Here is a 14,264-nt window from a genome sequence, read left to right as displayed (position 1 = left end):
ATTATTATTATTTCATCAATTTTTATTAAAAAAAAAAAAAAAAGTTGGTTTTATTGAAAGTATAAAAATTAAATTTAAATAAATTAGCAAATATGATAAATTTGTTTGATAATATTATATTAAAAAACTATTCTATTTATTGTAAATTTATTTTATTTTTTATTACATATTTTAAAGAAAGTATAAAAACTAAATTTAAATAAATTATTTGTTTAAATAAAATATGCATAAAATTTTAAATATAGTATTATAGTATTAACACAGTTAATATTAAAAAAAAATAGTTAATTTTTTTTAATTATAAATGCATAGACGACGTATATGGATACATCTTAGTTTATTTTTGAAACGTGATATTACTATCTGGGTTCGTGTTGTGAAAAATGAAGGAGACTGTAAAATTGAAGTAACTGTCTCTTGTATACATATCGATTTTGAGTGCCTCGGGAGCGGAGTTTTGAATAAATCAATGATCTCATACGTGGGGCAGTAACTTTGCTCTTTGTACTAACAGGTCCTCCCGTTGCATGGCTAAAAACTCGTGTATTGTGTGATGAATGATGTTTACAGAGAGTTAACATTGGCCAATCAGTCAACTTGGACCCGTATGCATTCGTTTAAAAAATAAATATTAAGTTGTTGAGTTAAAAGGTTTGATTAGTTCCTCGGGAAGAAATGAATATCTTCGTGACAAAGTTATGCTTACGTGTGATTTTTATTTTTATTTTTATTTTTTTTTAATGAGGGATTGTATTTGATTTTAAAATAATAGTTATTTTAAATTTAAAATGAGAATTCAATTTTTATAGGTTTGAAATTAATATTAAAAAAAAAAAAAAGAAATTGATTTTTTTTTCCACATTAAGAAGGCGCGTGAGAAAGAAGGCGCGTGTGATGCACGCGAGTCCAACCCAACCGTTGCGTTACGATGTAAATTTCCGGTTTACGTAATTATCGGGTTTCTCTCATTTCTCTTTCTCATCGCTCTTTCTGTGTGCTTTTGTTGAACAAGTTTCGACTCACAGAGCCTGCGACTTGGCACCAAACCGAGGGCCAAACCGAAAAGGGGGAAATCCAAAATCGATGAGCCCATGAACAGATTCAGCTTCGAATTGGACATTGAATTGAAGCTACAACTGGTAATTTTCTTCAGATTCAATTCAATTTCAACCATGATTCGCTGAATGGATATCTGTTCTTTGATTCTGCACCAATGTCGGTTTCGCAAGCCCTAGGTGGCAAGTCCAGATGCGGCCGTGCGATCGGCCCTTCCCTCGATAAGATTGTCAAGAACGCGGCCTGGCGTAAGCATTCTCACCTTGTTTCCTCTTGCAAATCCGTTCTCGATAAGCTTGATTCTATTTCGGAAGCTTCTCTTGATCCTGCTTCCCCGATTGCTGGCCTTTCACCGGCTGATGCGGAGTTTGTGCTCCAACCGCTCCTTTTGGCCCTCGATGCCGCCTACGTCAAGGTTGCTGAGCCCGCGCTTGAGTGCGTCTTCAAATTGTTCTCCCGCGGTCTATTCCGTGGCGAGATCGAGAGGCCGGATGGCGAGGCGAATTCTGGTGCTAGTTCCATTGTGTATAGGATCGTTGAGTCTGTGTGCAAGTCGGGAGGTCTTGGTGATGAAGGAATTGAGCTCATTGTTCTCAGGGTGTTGCTCTCTGCGGTTCGATGCCCTTGTGTATTGATCCGCGGGGATTGTTTGGTTAATGTTGTTCGGACTTGTTACAATGTGTATCTCGGTGGCTTGAGTGGTACGAATCAGATCTGTGCAAAATCCGTTCTAGGTCAAATAATGATCATTATTTTCAGTAGGATGGAGGAAGACTCCATGGATGTTCCTGCGAGTATAATTTCTGTGAATGAATTATTGGAATTTACCGACAAGAACTTGAATGAAGGCAATTCTATATATTTTTGCCAGAACTTTATTAATGAGGTAATGGATGCCAGCGAAGGGGTTGCGGATAAGAAACTATTTTCGAGTTGGGGACAATTGCAGAATGGCAATGCTTCGCCACTTAAAGCTGACAATAAAGGTGAATCTGATGTGGGAGAAACGGAAGATGTAGCCGAATCAGGTGGTTGTAGTAAGATTAGGGAGGATGGATTCCATTTGTTTAAGAATTTGTGTAAGTTGTCAATGAAATTCTCATCCCCGGAGCACCCAGATGATCAGATCCTCTTAAGGGGCAAAACACTGTCTCTGGAACTGCTAAAGGTGATTATGGATAAGGCAGGGTCAGTTTGGCGCCTTAACGAGAGGCAAGCATTTCATTCTTCATCGATCATTTTAGTGTTACTCATGGAAGTCTTTATAACTGCCTTGAAACTCCACGATTGATACAAAATCTTGACCGAACTAGTTTTCTACCTAATAATTATATGTGATTTTATCTTTTTAAACTAGGTATTTTCATTGGGAGAAATTACTTCGGGCATTCAGAATATAATCTTATTTTGTTTTGAAAAATCTAGAGAATTTTCAAGCTTCTTATGACACATGCCCTTTTTCCAAATTAACGTTTTATTTGGTCTGAGTACTTTGTAGTAAGCTATTGTTGATTGGATAAACTGTGACAGGTTCTGTCACTGTTGGTTTCAGGTTTCTCAATTCTATCAAGCAGTTTCTTTGCTTATCATTATTAAAAAACAGTGCCCTGTCGGCAATGGCCATCTTCCAGATTCAATGTTCTATTTTTATGAGCTTGTTGACAAAATTTAGATCAGGACTGAAAGCAGAAATTGGTATCTTTTTTCCCATGCTTGTCCTCCGAGTGCTTGAGAATGTACTTCAGCCTAGTTTCTTGCAGAAAATGACCGTGCTCAATTTATTGGATAAGATATCTCAGGATTCACAGATTATGGTGGACATTTTTGTCAACTATGATTGTGATGTTGATTCTCCAAATATTTTCGAGAGGTACTGCTCTTTCCATGCCTTTTGTTTCAGATGTTGATTTTGTTTTAGTCTAGATAAAACTATAGTTTTCCTTTCTTTTCTCGAGGGTTGACAATTTTCTTCCTCTCCTCTGCTTGTGTGAGAGAGGAACTTTATTTTCGGGGGATTGGTTTGACGTTGATGTTGTGATGTTACCCTTATACCCCATTGAAATATTTGCAGGATTGTGAATGGCCTTTTGAAAACCGCTCTTGGACCGCCTTCTGGTTCAACCTCAACATTGTCTCCAGCGCAAGATATTACATTTAGGCATGAATCTGTTAAGTGTTTGGTAAGCATCATTAAATCAATGGGAACTTGGATGGACCAACAACTGAAGCTAGACGATACATATTTTCTCAAGACTACTGAGAGTGATGTTTCACTTGAGAATTGTTTAAGTGGGGAAGAAACAGCTGCTGTTGACTCTGAGCTCCATCCTGATGGAAATCCTGAGTTCTCAGATGCTGCTACACTTGAGCAACGCAGAGCTTACAAAATCGAGCTCCAGGTTTGAGAATTATTTATTCTCTAGTTAGTACATTTTATTTATGTAGAGGGTGGGTGACGAGTAGTGGCTCCTGCTGGAAATTGTGGCAATATGAAGGCTCAAACTAGTATAAAATGAATAAATCCTATGATGGCAATTTATTGGGATGTTTTTTTTTTTTGGTGGGGGTGGGGGTGGGGGTGGGGGTGTCTGGGAGGGGAAGAGACGATGATTTCATTTGTAAGTGAAACATACAAAAGATGGCATAAAGCTCAAAAGTCCATGGGTGGATTTCCAAAAGTTCTTCCACTTGGCTAATAGTATTCAGAGGCTATAGTTAGAAAATGGATAATTTCACCAGTATAAAACTATACAGAGAACTGAGTTAAGAAGGAAGCCAAGACGAGTTGTAAAGGTACTACTATATCTCTCCTAACAAAGTGTTCCCAGAAGAAGTAGATTTTCAAAATTTTCTTGGGAGATTTAGGTGTTCACAATTTTTTTCTTTGAGAAGGAAACAATGTAGATGTTCACAATTTTGTGAAGAAAACTGGAATGAGGTGCAGTTCTTGGGGCAGAATTATTTCTATGGTCTCCATATGGTTATTTATCACAAGGGAATTTGGGTCAGAAATCACTTCATAATTAAAGAGAAACTAACAATAAGGGAAGGGAGATGGGACATCCTCCCATTCCTAGGTTAGATTCACTATAAGAGGTGCAAAAAGATCCACTTGGCATCTTTAAAAAAAATTTCTTCTATCTAGGTACTCCAGTAGGAGATAGAGAAAGAGTTTCTATACTCCTTGAGAAAAAAAATTATCTTCCTTTCTAACTGTTTCTCTTTTGAAGTACGAATGAAGAGGATTGTTTGTGGTCGTGTAGGAAGAAAATTTTAAAAGTTTAATTCTTTTTGAACAAAAACCTTTCAGTTTAGAGGTAGTGGCTAGGGGAAAAGAGTGGTGGTAGAGGAATCTTGTTAGGGTAGATCCACTAGAGTGAGCTTACAGTTGGGAATTTTGGCCTGGGTTAGAGATTGCATTTCTTCTCTTATCTTCAAAGCAAAGAAGGGTAGATGATGCTCTTGCCTGGGTTCAGTTAGTGTCTAATAGTTGGGGCTCCTGTCGTGTGGTTGCTTTGGAGTTTTTCAAGGGAGGTAGGTAGGTCATCTGTTTGCAATGGCATTTTGGCCAATTAGAAAGCACTTTGCTTCTCGCTATTTTCATTTCCTTCTTGGCTGGTCATCTTTTTAATCATTCTTATTTTCACATTTTGTTCCTTACTAATTGGTTCTGTTAGTTGAATTGACAATTTCCTCATATCTTGTTTGGTTAGAACGTATTCATCATAGAATCTATTATTTCAGACATTCATCTTAGAGGTAGTTAGTCTGAAGCACATTGTTCTGACAACTTTCCTGTATTATGTTCAGAAAGGTATTTCGCTGTTCAACAGGAAACCTTCCAGGGGTATTGAGTTTCTGATTAGCACAAAAAAAGTTGGTGGTTCTCCTGAAGAGGTGGCGTCTTTTCTCAAGAACACTAACGGCCTGAATGAAAGAGTCATTGGAGATTATTTGGGTGAAAGGGAGGAATTCCCTTTGAAAGTTATGCATGCTTATGTTGATTCATTTAATTTTAAAGCGATGGACTTTGGTGAAGCAATAAGGTTTTTCCTGCGAGGCTTCAGGTTACCAGGAGAGGCCCAAAAAATTGACCGTATCATGGAGAAGTTTGCTGAGCGGTACTGTAAATGTAGCCCTGGTTCATTCACAAGTGCAGATACTGCTTATGTTCTTGCTTATTCTGTTATTATGCTGAACACAGATGCTCATAATAACATGGTGAAAGATAAGGTTTGGCTCTAACTTATGCATTTGATTGCATAGTGCATGTTAATAGTCTGCTTGTAAAGCTAGATGATATTTAGGTTACTACTTTTTGGATTAATTCCTACTGTACCTCATTGACTTGGCCAAGATCTCCGAATGTTGGATGGTGAAGATGTTATTGATTGTGAACCAGTGGGTTATTTTACACAGAAGGGATAAAAAGCCTTAGAATAGTACTACCCCATCTTGACTGCAAAAGTAGGTGGGAAATTTAAAGGGCAGCGTGCATGCCTGAGATTTCACAGAAGTTTGTCCGAGTTATTGTATATTTAAGCTTTATAAAACTTGATTTTGGTGATAGTTTTTTCTTGTTTGGTGGCTGAATGCATGCCACTATTACTGAAATATATATCATATTCTGCTGCTTTTCGTTCCTAAGTTTTATTTGCACGTTGATATAAGAAATTTGAGCTTATTTATTTATTATTATTATTATTTTAAAATCTTACTGTATTTAGGTATGTTTCTTACTTCTGCTGTGCTTTGGTTGAATATTCAGATGACAAAAGCCGATTTTATCCGGAATAATCGAGGAATTGATGACGGCAAAGATTTACCTGATGAGTATCTGGGTGCTCTTTACGATCAGATTGTTAGGAATGAAATTAAGATGAATTCTGATTCTTCAGCTTCACAAAGTAAGCAGGCAACTAGCATCAACAAACTTTTGGGCTTAGATGGTATACTCAATCTAGTTTCTTGGAAGCAGACAGAAGAAAAAGCTGTGGGTGCAAACGGGCTTCTTATAAGGCACATACAGGAGCAGTTTAAGGCGAAGTCTGGAAAATCTGAGTAAGCTATGAAATGAAATCTAAGTTGATAATTCAATCTGCTAGTGATAAATTGAGTTGTGTTTGTGGCAATAGTTTTCCATTGTAATTTGTTGGTTTCTGGCTCATTATGGAAGATTTTATTTTTTGGTTGAGACGTTTAAAAAATTAGGCACTTGCTCTTATTACTAAAAAAAAAAGGAAACTCCTTTTTTTATCTGTATTTGCAGGTCTGTTTATCACGCTGTGACTGATGTAACAATATTGAGGTTTATGGTGGAAGCCTGCTGGGGTCCTATGTTGGCGGCATTCAGTGTGACTCTTGACCAAAGTGATGATAAGCTTGCTACTTCTCAATGCTTACTTGGCTTTCGGTTTGCTGTACACGTTACAGCCGTTCTGGGTTTGCAGACTCAAAGGGATGCTTTCGTGACATCAATGGCTAAGTTTACCAATCTTCATTGTGCTGCCGATATGAAACAAAAAAATGTTGAAGCTGTGAAGGTTTGCGTATTCTCACATTAAATCAGAAATAGTTTTTTCTTCTATAAAAAAGGAACTTAAACTGTAGGTGCAATTTTCTGTATTTCCCAACTAAATTGAGAATATTGCTAAAACATTGTGGCTTATTTAGGCTATGAAACGGATGCCCATTTTTTCACTGTTTTGAAGCATGTGCTCATCTAACATCTTCAAGCTATTAAACTTATCAAATTAGGTCCGATGTGTGAACATTGTGATGAGGACAATAATTTTTAGATACGTTTATTTTCTCAGATCATATTGAATTATACATGAAGAGCTAATTACATAATCTGTGGTGTATGGTCATTTTTTGCAACTCCGTGAAAATGTTTTCTTTTTGAATGATAAATGATTTTCTTTGTTGTTCTCCTGAATCAATTCTCACGTGCAGGCTATAATTTCAATTGCCATAGAGGATGGTAATTTCCTTCAAGAGGCATGGGAGCACATATTTACATGTCTCTCTAGAATTGAGAACTTACAATTATTGGGAGAGGGTGCACCACCCGATGCGTCATTTTTGACATCATCCAATATTGAAACTGAAGAGAAAGTGCTGAAGTCGGCAGGTCTGTCATCTCTGAAGAAAAAGGGAGGTCTTCAAAATCCAGCTGTTATGGCTGTTGTTCGTGGAGGTTCATATGACAGCACCTCTCATGGAGCGAATACTCCAGGACTAGTAACTCCTGAACAGATTAACCATCTTATTTCGAACTTGAATTTGCTGGATCAAATAGGCAATTTTGAGTTGAACCACGTATTTGCTCATAGTCAAAGTTTGAACAGTGAAGCAATAGTAGCATTTGTGAAGGCCCTATGCAAAGTTGCTATTGCAGAATTGCAGTCTCCAACAGACCCACGTGTGTTCAGCCTCACTAAATTAGTTGAAGTGGCGTAAGATCGTTGTCTTTACCTTGAGTCACTTCATCTATATACATACACACACATATACATATATATACACTCATACATCTATATATATACGCACACATAAATATATATACGTGCGCCCACACACGGACGCGCACACATATATATTCACACATACATACATATATGTACACATAGACATATATTTTAATCTCCAGTTTAGGTAATGCTTCAAGTTTGCTTAATTTGTCGACTCTACAGTCTCTCTTGACTTAAGGACATTTAGAAATGGAATGGGAAAATCACCACACGACACTGATTCTTTTGCAGGCATTACAACATGAACCGCATCAGATTGGTGTGGTCTCGCATGTGGAGTGTTCTCTCTGATTTCTTTGTGTCAGTTGGCTTATCAGAGAATCTATCGGTTGCAATATTTGTGATGGATTCACTGAGGCAGCTTGCGATGAAGTTTTTGGAGCGTGAGGAGCTTGCAAATTATAACTTCCAGAATGAATTTCTGAGACCCTTCGTAATTGTTATGCAGAAAAGCAACTCCACGGAAATCAGGGAATTGATAGTTCGGTGCATTTCGCAAATGGTTCTCAGTCGTGTCAACAATGTGAAATCTGGATGGAAAAGTGTTTTTATGGTACGTTCCAAACACCAATATTATAATTTTGGGTGTCACAATACTTGCGTATTGCTAGAGAAGAAAATTTGAACAATGGGGTTGGGTAGATCTACTCATGTCTTTTAATTTTAGTGCCGCACCTCGAACTTTTTTTACTCAACTCATGGACTGCTAATTTTAATATGGAAGGAACTTCAATTCAAAAAACTGAATTGAAAATTCAAATTATGTGATGTATGCTTCTAGACAAGGAAATATTAAATAGATTCAATAAAGAGATCTTACGAGTTCTCCCTCCCAATTATGACTATTTTTTATGAGTATAATGGAGTAGTCATCTAATTCCATCACCTTATTCTCCACTATTGTCTCAGGTTTTCACTGCTGCTGCTGCTGATGAGCGGAAGAATATTGTCTTATTGGCTTTTGAAACGATGGAAAAAATAGTTCGAGAATATTTTCCTTATATAACAGAGACTGAAACTACAACATTTACCGATTGCGTTCGGTGTCTCATCACTTTCACAAATAGTAGATTTAACAGTGATGTCAGTCTCAATGCCATTGCGTTCCTTCGGTTTTGTGCTGTAAAGCTTGCAGAAGGGGGACTTGTTTGCTACGAGATGACTGGAGATAATGTTTCATCCAGTACTCCTGATGCACCCCCATCCATACCCGTACCCACAGATAAGGACGATTATGCTTCCTATTGGGTTCCTTTACTTGCAGGTGAAACTTCTGTTAAAAACTCAATTTTTTGCTGGATGAGATGCAATTATTTTCTCTATAATACATGCATAAGTCGGGGAACTCACTTTTTGATGCATTTTTCGGGTAATTTTTGTCGTGGGAATAAAATTTTATGACTGAAAATTTCTATACTACTAACCGTTATTGTTATTGGGTGACACTCTGTTCTTTGAAATGTATATACGAGGCCTCCATGGCCTCCATGTTTCAATCTTGTAGACTCAATTTGGATAGGAATTTATATAGTTCACTTTTTTTTGCCATTGTCTTTTCAGGGCTATCAAAGTTAACTTCTGATCCTAGATCACCAATCAGAAAAAGTTCCTTGGAAGTACTTTTTAATATCCTAAAAGATCATGGCCATCTTTTCTCGCGTCAGTTTTGGGTTGGTGTTATCAATACCATAGTTTTCCCCATATTTAGTTCTTTGCATGACAAGAAAGAAATGGACGAGGATGAAAATGATGAATATTCAGAAGGAACTACATGGGATTCTGATACCTGTACAGTGGCAGCAGATTGTTTAGTAGATCTGTTCGTTAGCTTTTTCAATGTTATAAGGTCTCAACTACCCGGGGTGGTGTCGATTCTGACAGGATACATTAGGAGTCCGATCCAGGGTCCTGCCAGCACAGGTGTTGCTGCATTAATGCGCTTGGCGGGCGACTTGGGTAACAGGCTTTCCGAAGACGAATGGAGGGAGATTTTTCTTGCTTTGAAGCAAGCTGCCACATTAACCGTGCCTGGGTTTATGAAGGTCCTGAGAACCATGGATGACGTCAATGTTCTCGGGATCGCTCAATCTTATTATGATGTGGATGTTGCTTCTGATCAAGGTTTGTCGGCTGATGGTCTTGACGACGACGATCTGCAGATGGCGTCCTACATTGTTTCGAGGATGAAGAGTCATATCGCAATGCAACTCCTCATCATACAGGTCAGCTTCCTTCTCATCTTTCAATTTTGTTCTTGTTCTTGTTCTTGTTTTTTAGGATATAAAATTTTTCGTCATTCCTTTAATCAGGTCATTACTGATCTATACAAGAGCCATACCCAACCTTTCTCAGAAGCCAACATTTCCATCATTCTCGATATCTTCTCTTCCGTTGCCACACATTCCCAGAAACTGAATTCCAACACAGTCCTTCATAAGAAGCTACAGAAAGCTTGCTCCATCCTCGAGATTTCCGACCCACCCGTGGTTCACTTCGAAAACGAGTCGTATCGGAGCTACCTCAACTTCCTCCAGAATATGCTCGCAGACAGTCCTTCACTGACTAACGCAACTCTAGTAGAATCTGAACTCGTCGTAGTTTGCGAACAAATTCTGCATATTTACTTGAAGTGTACCGGGGCGCCAAGTGAGAAGAAAGAACCCAACCAGCCTGTGCTACATTGGATTCTTCCATTGGGGTCAGCAAAGAAGGAAGAGGTGGCTGCTCGAACATCTCTAGTAGTCTCGGCGTTGGAGGTTATCCGCGGGTTCGAAAGGGACCTATTTAAAAGGTGTGTTCAACGGCTTTTCCCATTGTTGGTAGATCTTGTTAGGAGTGAACATAGCTCTGGAGAAGTTCAGCTTGTTTTGAGCAGCATATTACAATCATGTATAGGCCCAATAATTATGCAATAATAAGCATTTTTTTCCATTGTAAATCAAAATCTATAACTAGGTGGCTTGAGGATGGAAGCAGCAGCCAATTTGTTTTGTAGATACCAAAATCCCAATTTTTTTTGCCTAGTGGAGAGGATATGTATGTGCTAGTATTGATGATACATAATGTTGAGAAGATCTTTTTTATTTTTTTTCTCTATTTTTTGGATTTAAATTTATAAATTCATCCATTAGGTGAGACATTTTTTTTTTTAAATGTTTATGTTGTATAATTTTTTAAGCTAAGTATTATGTATTAGATAATGAATCTAATCCAGTTGGGTTGGTATCTGATGGTAAGATATCTGCGGTTGGTATATCTTTGAAAGCGAGGAGAGAATAAACAGACTCTTCGAGGGCTACTTAAGGTATTTCAGTGGAAACGTGTAGGACGGAAGCTGTTGAATCTTGCTCAGTGTTGCTATAACTGAAGTTGGCTACGAGGCAACAACGCTCCATACCATTGTGGTTGGAGGGGTCTTAGTGAAGGAGAATTTTTGTTGAGTCTTTCCTTTCTGTTCAGTCTCATTAATCTTTTGTTTCGCCTTTCCTTCCAGATTACCTCGTTCAATCAGGTTCAGGTTTTCAGATGAGTCTTTGTTTACCGTTCAATATTAATCTTTTGTTTCGTCTTTCCTTCCAGATTACCTTGTTCAATCAGGTTCAGGTTTTCGGTTGAGTCTTTATTTACAGTTCAATCAGGTGAAGGTCCTTGAGTTTCGTCTCTTTTTTCTTATTCTTTAATAAAGGTAGAGGAAAATAAATGTTGTCTATAATAAATACTTGTGACATTCAAGTAAGTTTTAGCTTCTATACTAAAAAAAACATTTTACTTAAACAATGTATTATTAGAATTTTGATTTAAATAATAATATCATATCCAAAACAATGTCACATAATTTATAATACAAAAATAAACTATAGGATAAAAAAAATATTTTAATATGGTTAATGAAAATAATAATCATAAAATTTATATAAAAAAACATATACCACATAAATTTATGTTTTTCAATAGATTTATTAAAATTATTAAATAAAAATCTTTCAAAATATGATTTGTATATAAATGAGAGAAAAATGTGAAATGTATTTATGAGTGTTTTTTTTATGTTTATTAGGAGAAAAACGTTAAAAATTCGAATATTTTGTCTATATGCATGGATTGACAACAAAAATGATCGTATGTATGTATATAAGTGTGGAGGAGAGATACTCTAACATCTTAATTTTCTTTAACCTAATTAGCGATCTCTCCTCACGTTTATAGGACAAAAATATGAAAGTTCATATAAAGCAGCCTTAATGATCAATGACACGTCCATTATTATCAGTAGTTCATAACATTAAGGATCAACCTAACACGGAAATCAATCAACAACTAACTAGGAGAAACGGATGCAACAATTATTTTTCGAAGAATCTCAAACAGAACATCTACTGCCCTATAAGCCTTCCTTAAGACTTCCATGGTCTTTACAGCATCCGTTGTCAACCGTACATGGGAGCCTTGCCCTTACCTAAAAATATAGGTAGCACATGACTTGAGTATTTTATAAAATACCCAGTAAGTTGCCCCACTGTTGGGGTTAGGCAGACAATACACATTCAGAACATATGCAGGTCAGATACAACACACGTGCATAAGCACAGGCACAAAAGAAAGAAAACGTGAGGGGGGCCTGTCTTCCATTCCTTTACATGGCCTTAGGCCCTTGCTTTGTTCGGGTAGGGTGGATGCATGGTACTTCTCCATGCATGACCCATGTATGTAACCGTGGGCCCACCAGGCGGGTTCTCATGCGAACCCCCTGGGCCTGGCTTGGTTGGGTACGTATAACATACGCTACCGGACGCCACCGAAAAAAAGGAGGGCCTGCATGATATCATAGCGATCATAATATCGAACGTACGCGTCTATACCATCATTGACTTAATGGGGAAGTAATCCTATGCACATGACACACAGCATGCATGAGGTCCCTAAAGCTTACCTCCATGGCATTATACATACAACATTCCATCCCACCGCCGCATTACATAGCATGACTTGGTTAAACATCACGTAAGTATATCGTAGTACGCCAGTCATCACATTCATGGCATGCGAAGTTCTCGTTACAATCATGACATGTCAAACGATTTCATGCGTACATAGTAACATTTCATGGCAAAAACATCACATACATAAACGTGGCATACATCGACATTTCACAACAAAAAAACATATGACATAGCATACATCAACAACACACCGTGCATGCAAGGGCCAAAATCAACTATAGGATAAAAAAAAATATTTTAATTATGATTAACGATAATAATAACCATAAAATTTATATAAAAAACATAGACCATATAAACTTACGTTTTTCAATAGATTTATTAAAATTATTAAATAAAAATCTTTCGAAATATGATTTGAAGTATTTTTCGAGTGTTTTTTCGTGTTTATTATGAGAAAAACGTTAAAAATTCAAATATTTTGGTCAATATGAATTGATTGCCAACAAAAATCATTGTATGTATGCACATAAATATATAAATAAGTGTGGAGGAGAGATGCCCACGTGGTGGAACGGGATGAAGAAGCTTGTTTTTTATTCCCGCTTTATAGCTAAATTTTCCATTTATTTTGACGGATTTCTCGTGAGAATTTTATCCCAACTTATATATATAGCTAACATTTGACCATGTTTTATATCTAAATTTCAACGTCAAAATAAAATTTTACCTAAGATAGAACCGTAAATGCTACTTTCAAGAAACCGATAGATTCGAGAGGAGAAAAATGTGACCGAAATGAGATTGTGTAGGGAAGGAAATTGTAGTAATCAAGTTTCGAAACTTTGGAGCATACCAAAAAAAATCCTAATTTGATTTAGGTTAGTTCGTGGGTTGGGTTGGGACGTTTGTTTAAACCTAACTCAATTGTTCGAGTCGTAAAACTTTCAACTCAAATAACTTTCGTTTAACAATGAACTCAATCCAATCCAACTATATATTTTTACGGATTAGGTTAGTTTGTGTTGTTCGAGTTATTTATTCAAAATTTTGTCATTAATAAAAGAAAAAAAAATATTTTTTTTTTATTTTCAAACATTTAGATAAAAAGACGGTTTTTTATTCATATATTGACCGTAAAAAAAATTTGAACATTTTTTTATAAAAATAAAGATGTTAATATTACTTTTAAAATTTTATAGATATATTTTTTAAGTTTAATAATATTTTTAAAATAAAATATTAATGTTTTTCATAAAATTAAAAAAAAATCTTTTAAAAAAATTTAAAAATATTATTGAAAGTTTGGAAAGTTTATGAATATTTTTTTTAGAAAAAATATTTTTATTAATTTAGGTTTTTTTTGTTAATATAAAAAATAAAAATAATATATATATATATATATATATATATATATATATATATATTATAATATATTTCTTATTATATAATTTCATATATGTCTCTCATTTACTTAATTAAAATTAAAATGATTAATTTGAAAATAAATATAGTGTTAGTTAGAGAGATTATATGAAAACATTCTTTTGAAAGAAATTAAAAAATAAAAACAAAAATTAATTAATTAATTAATGATTATTTATTTAACTTGAAAACATGATTTCATCCCTTAATTAGAAAAAAAAATATTACAAAATAAAATAAAATAAAAATTATTGCTCACCGTAGCACGTGCAGAATGCATGTAATTTAAGTTAGATCACGTGCGTGGGAG

General features: G+C 35.9%; 1 protein-coding gene across 2 annotated transcripts; it reads left to right on the top strand.

Annotated features, from left to right (window-relative positions):
• Positions 1-970: 970 nt before the first annotated feature.
• LOC111792390 (brefeldin A-inhibited guanine nucleotide-exchange protein 1) lies at positions 971-10,672 on the top strand. 2 transcript variants are annotated; one of them, XM_023673799.2, is made up of 11 exons: positions 971-2,268; positions 2,609-2,926; positions 3,128-3,455; positions 4,867-5,289; positions 5,825-6,117; positions 6,326-6,599; positions 7,012-7,514; positions 7,821-8,142; positions 8,499-8,853; positions 9,150-9,811; positions 9,899-10,672. In XM_023673799.2, the coding sequence occupies exons 1-11, from the start codon at positions 1,214-1,216 to the stop codon at positions 10,502-10,504; spliced, it is 5,139 nt and encodes a 1,712-aa protein (XP_023529567.2). In that variant the 5' UTR covers positions 971-1,213; the 3' UTR covers positions 10,505-10,672. The 2 variants fall into 2 exon arrangements, with proteins under 2 accessions (XP_023529567.2, XP_086979395.1); XM_087123269.1 differs by having other exon boundaries at positions 2,128-2,268; positions 2,587-2,926.
• The last annotated feature ends 3,592 nt before the right edge of the window (positions 10,673-14,264 follow it).

Source organism: Cucurbita pepo, chromosome 4 (genome assembly GCF_057944985.1).
Source record: "Cucurbita pepo subsp. pepo isolate OVF chromosome 4, ASM5794498v1, whole genome shotgun sequence".
Classification (NCBI taxonomy): Eukaryota; Viridiplantae; Streptophyta; class Magnoliopsida; order Cucurbitales; family Cucurbitaceae; genus Cucurbita; species Cucurbita pepo.
This window is presented reverse-complemented; position numbering and strand designations above follow the sequence as displayed.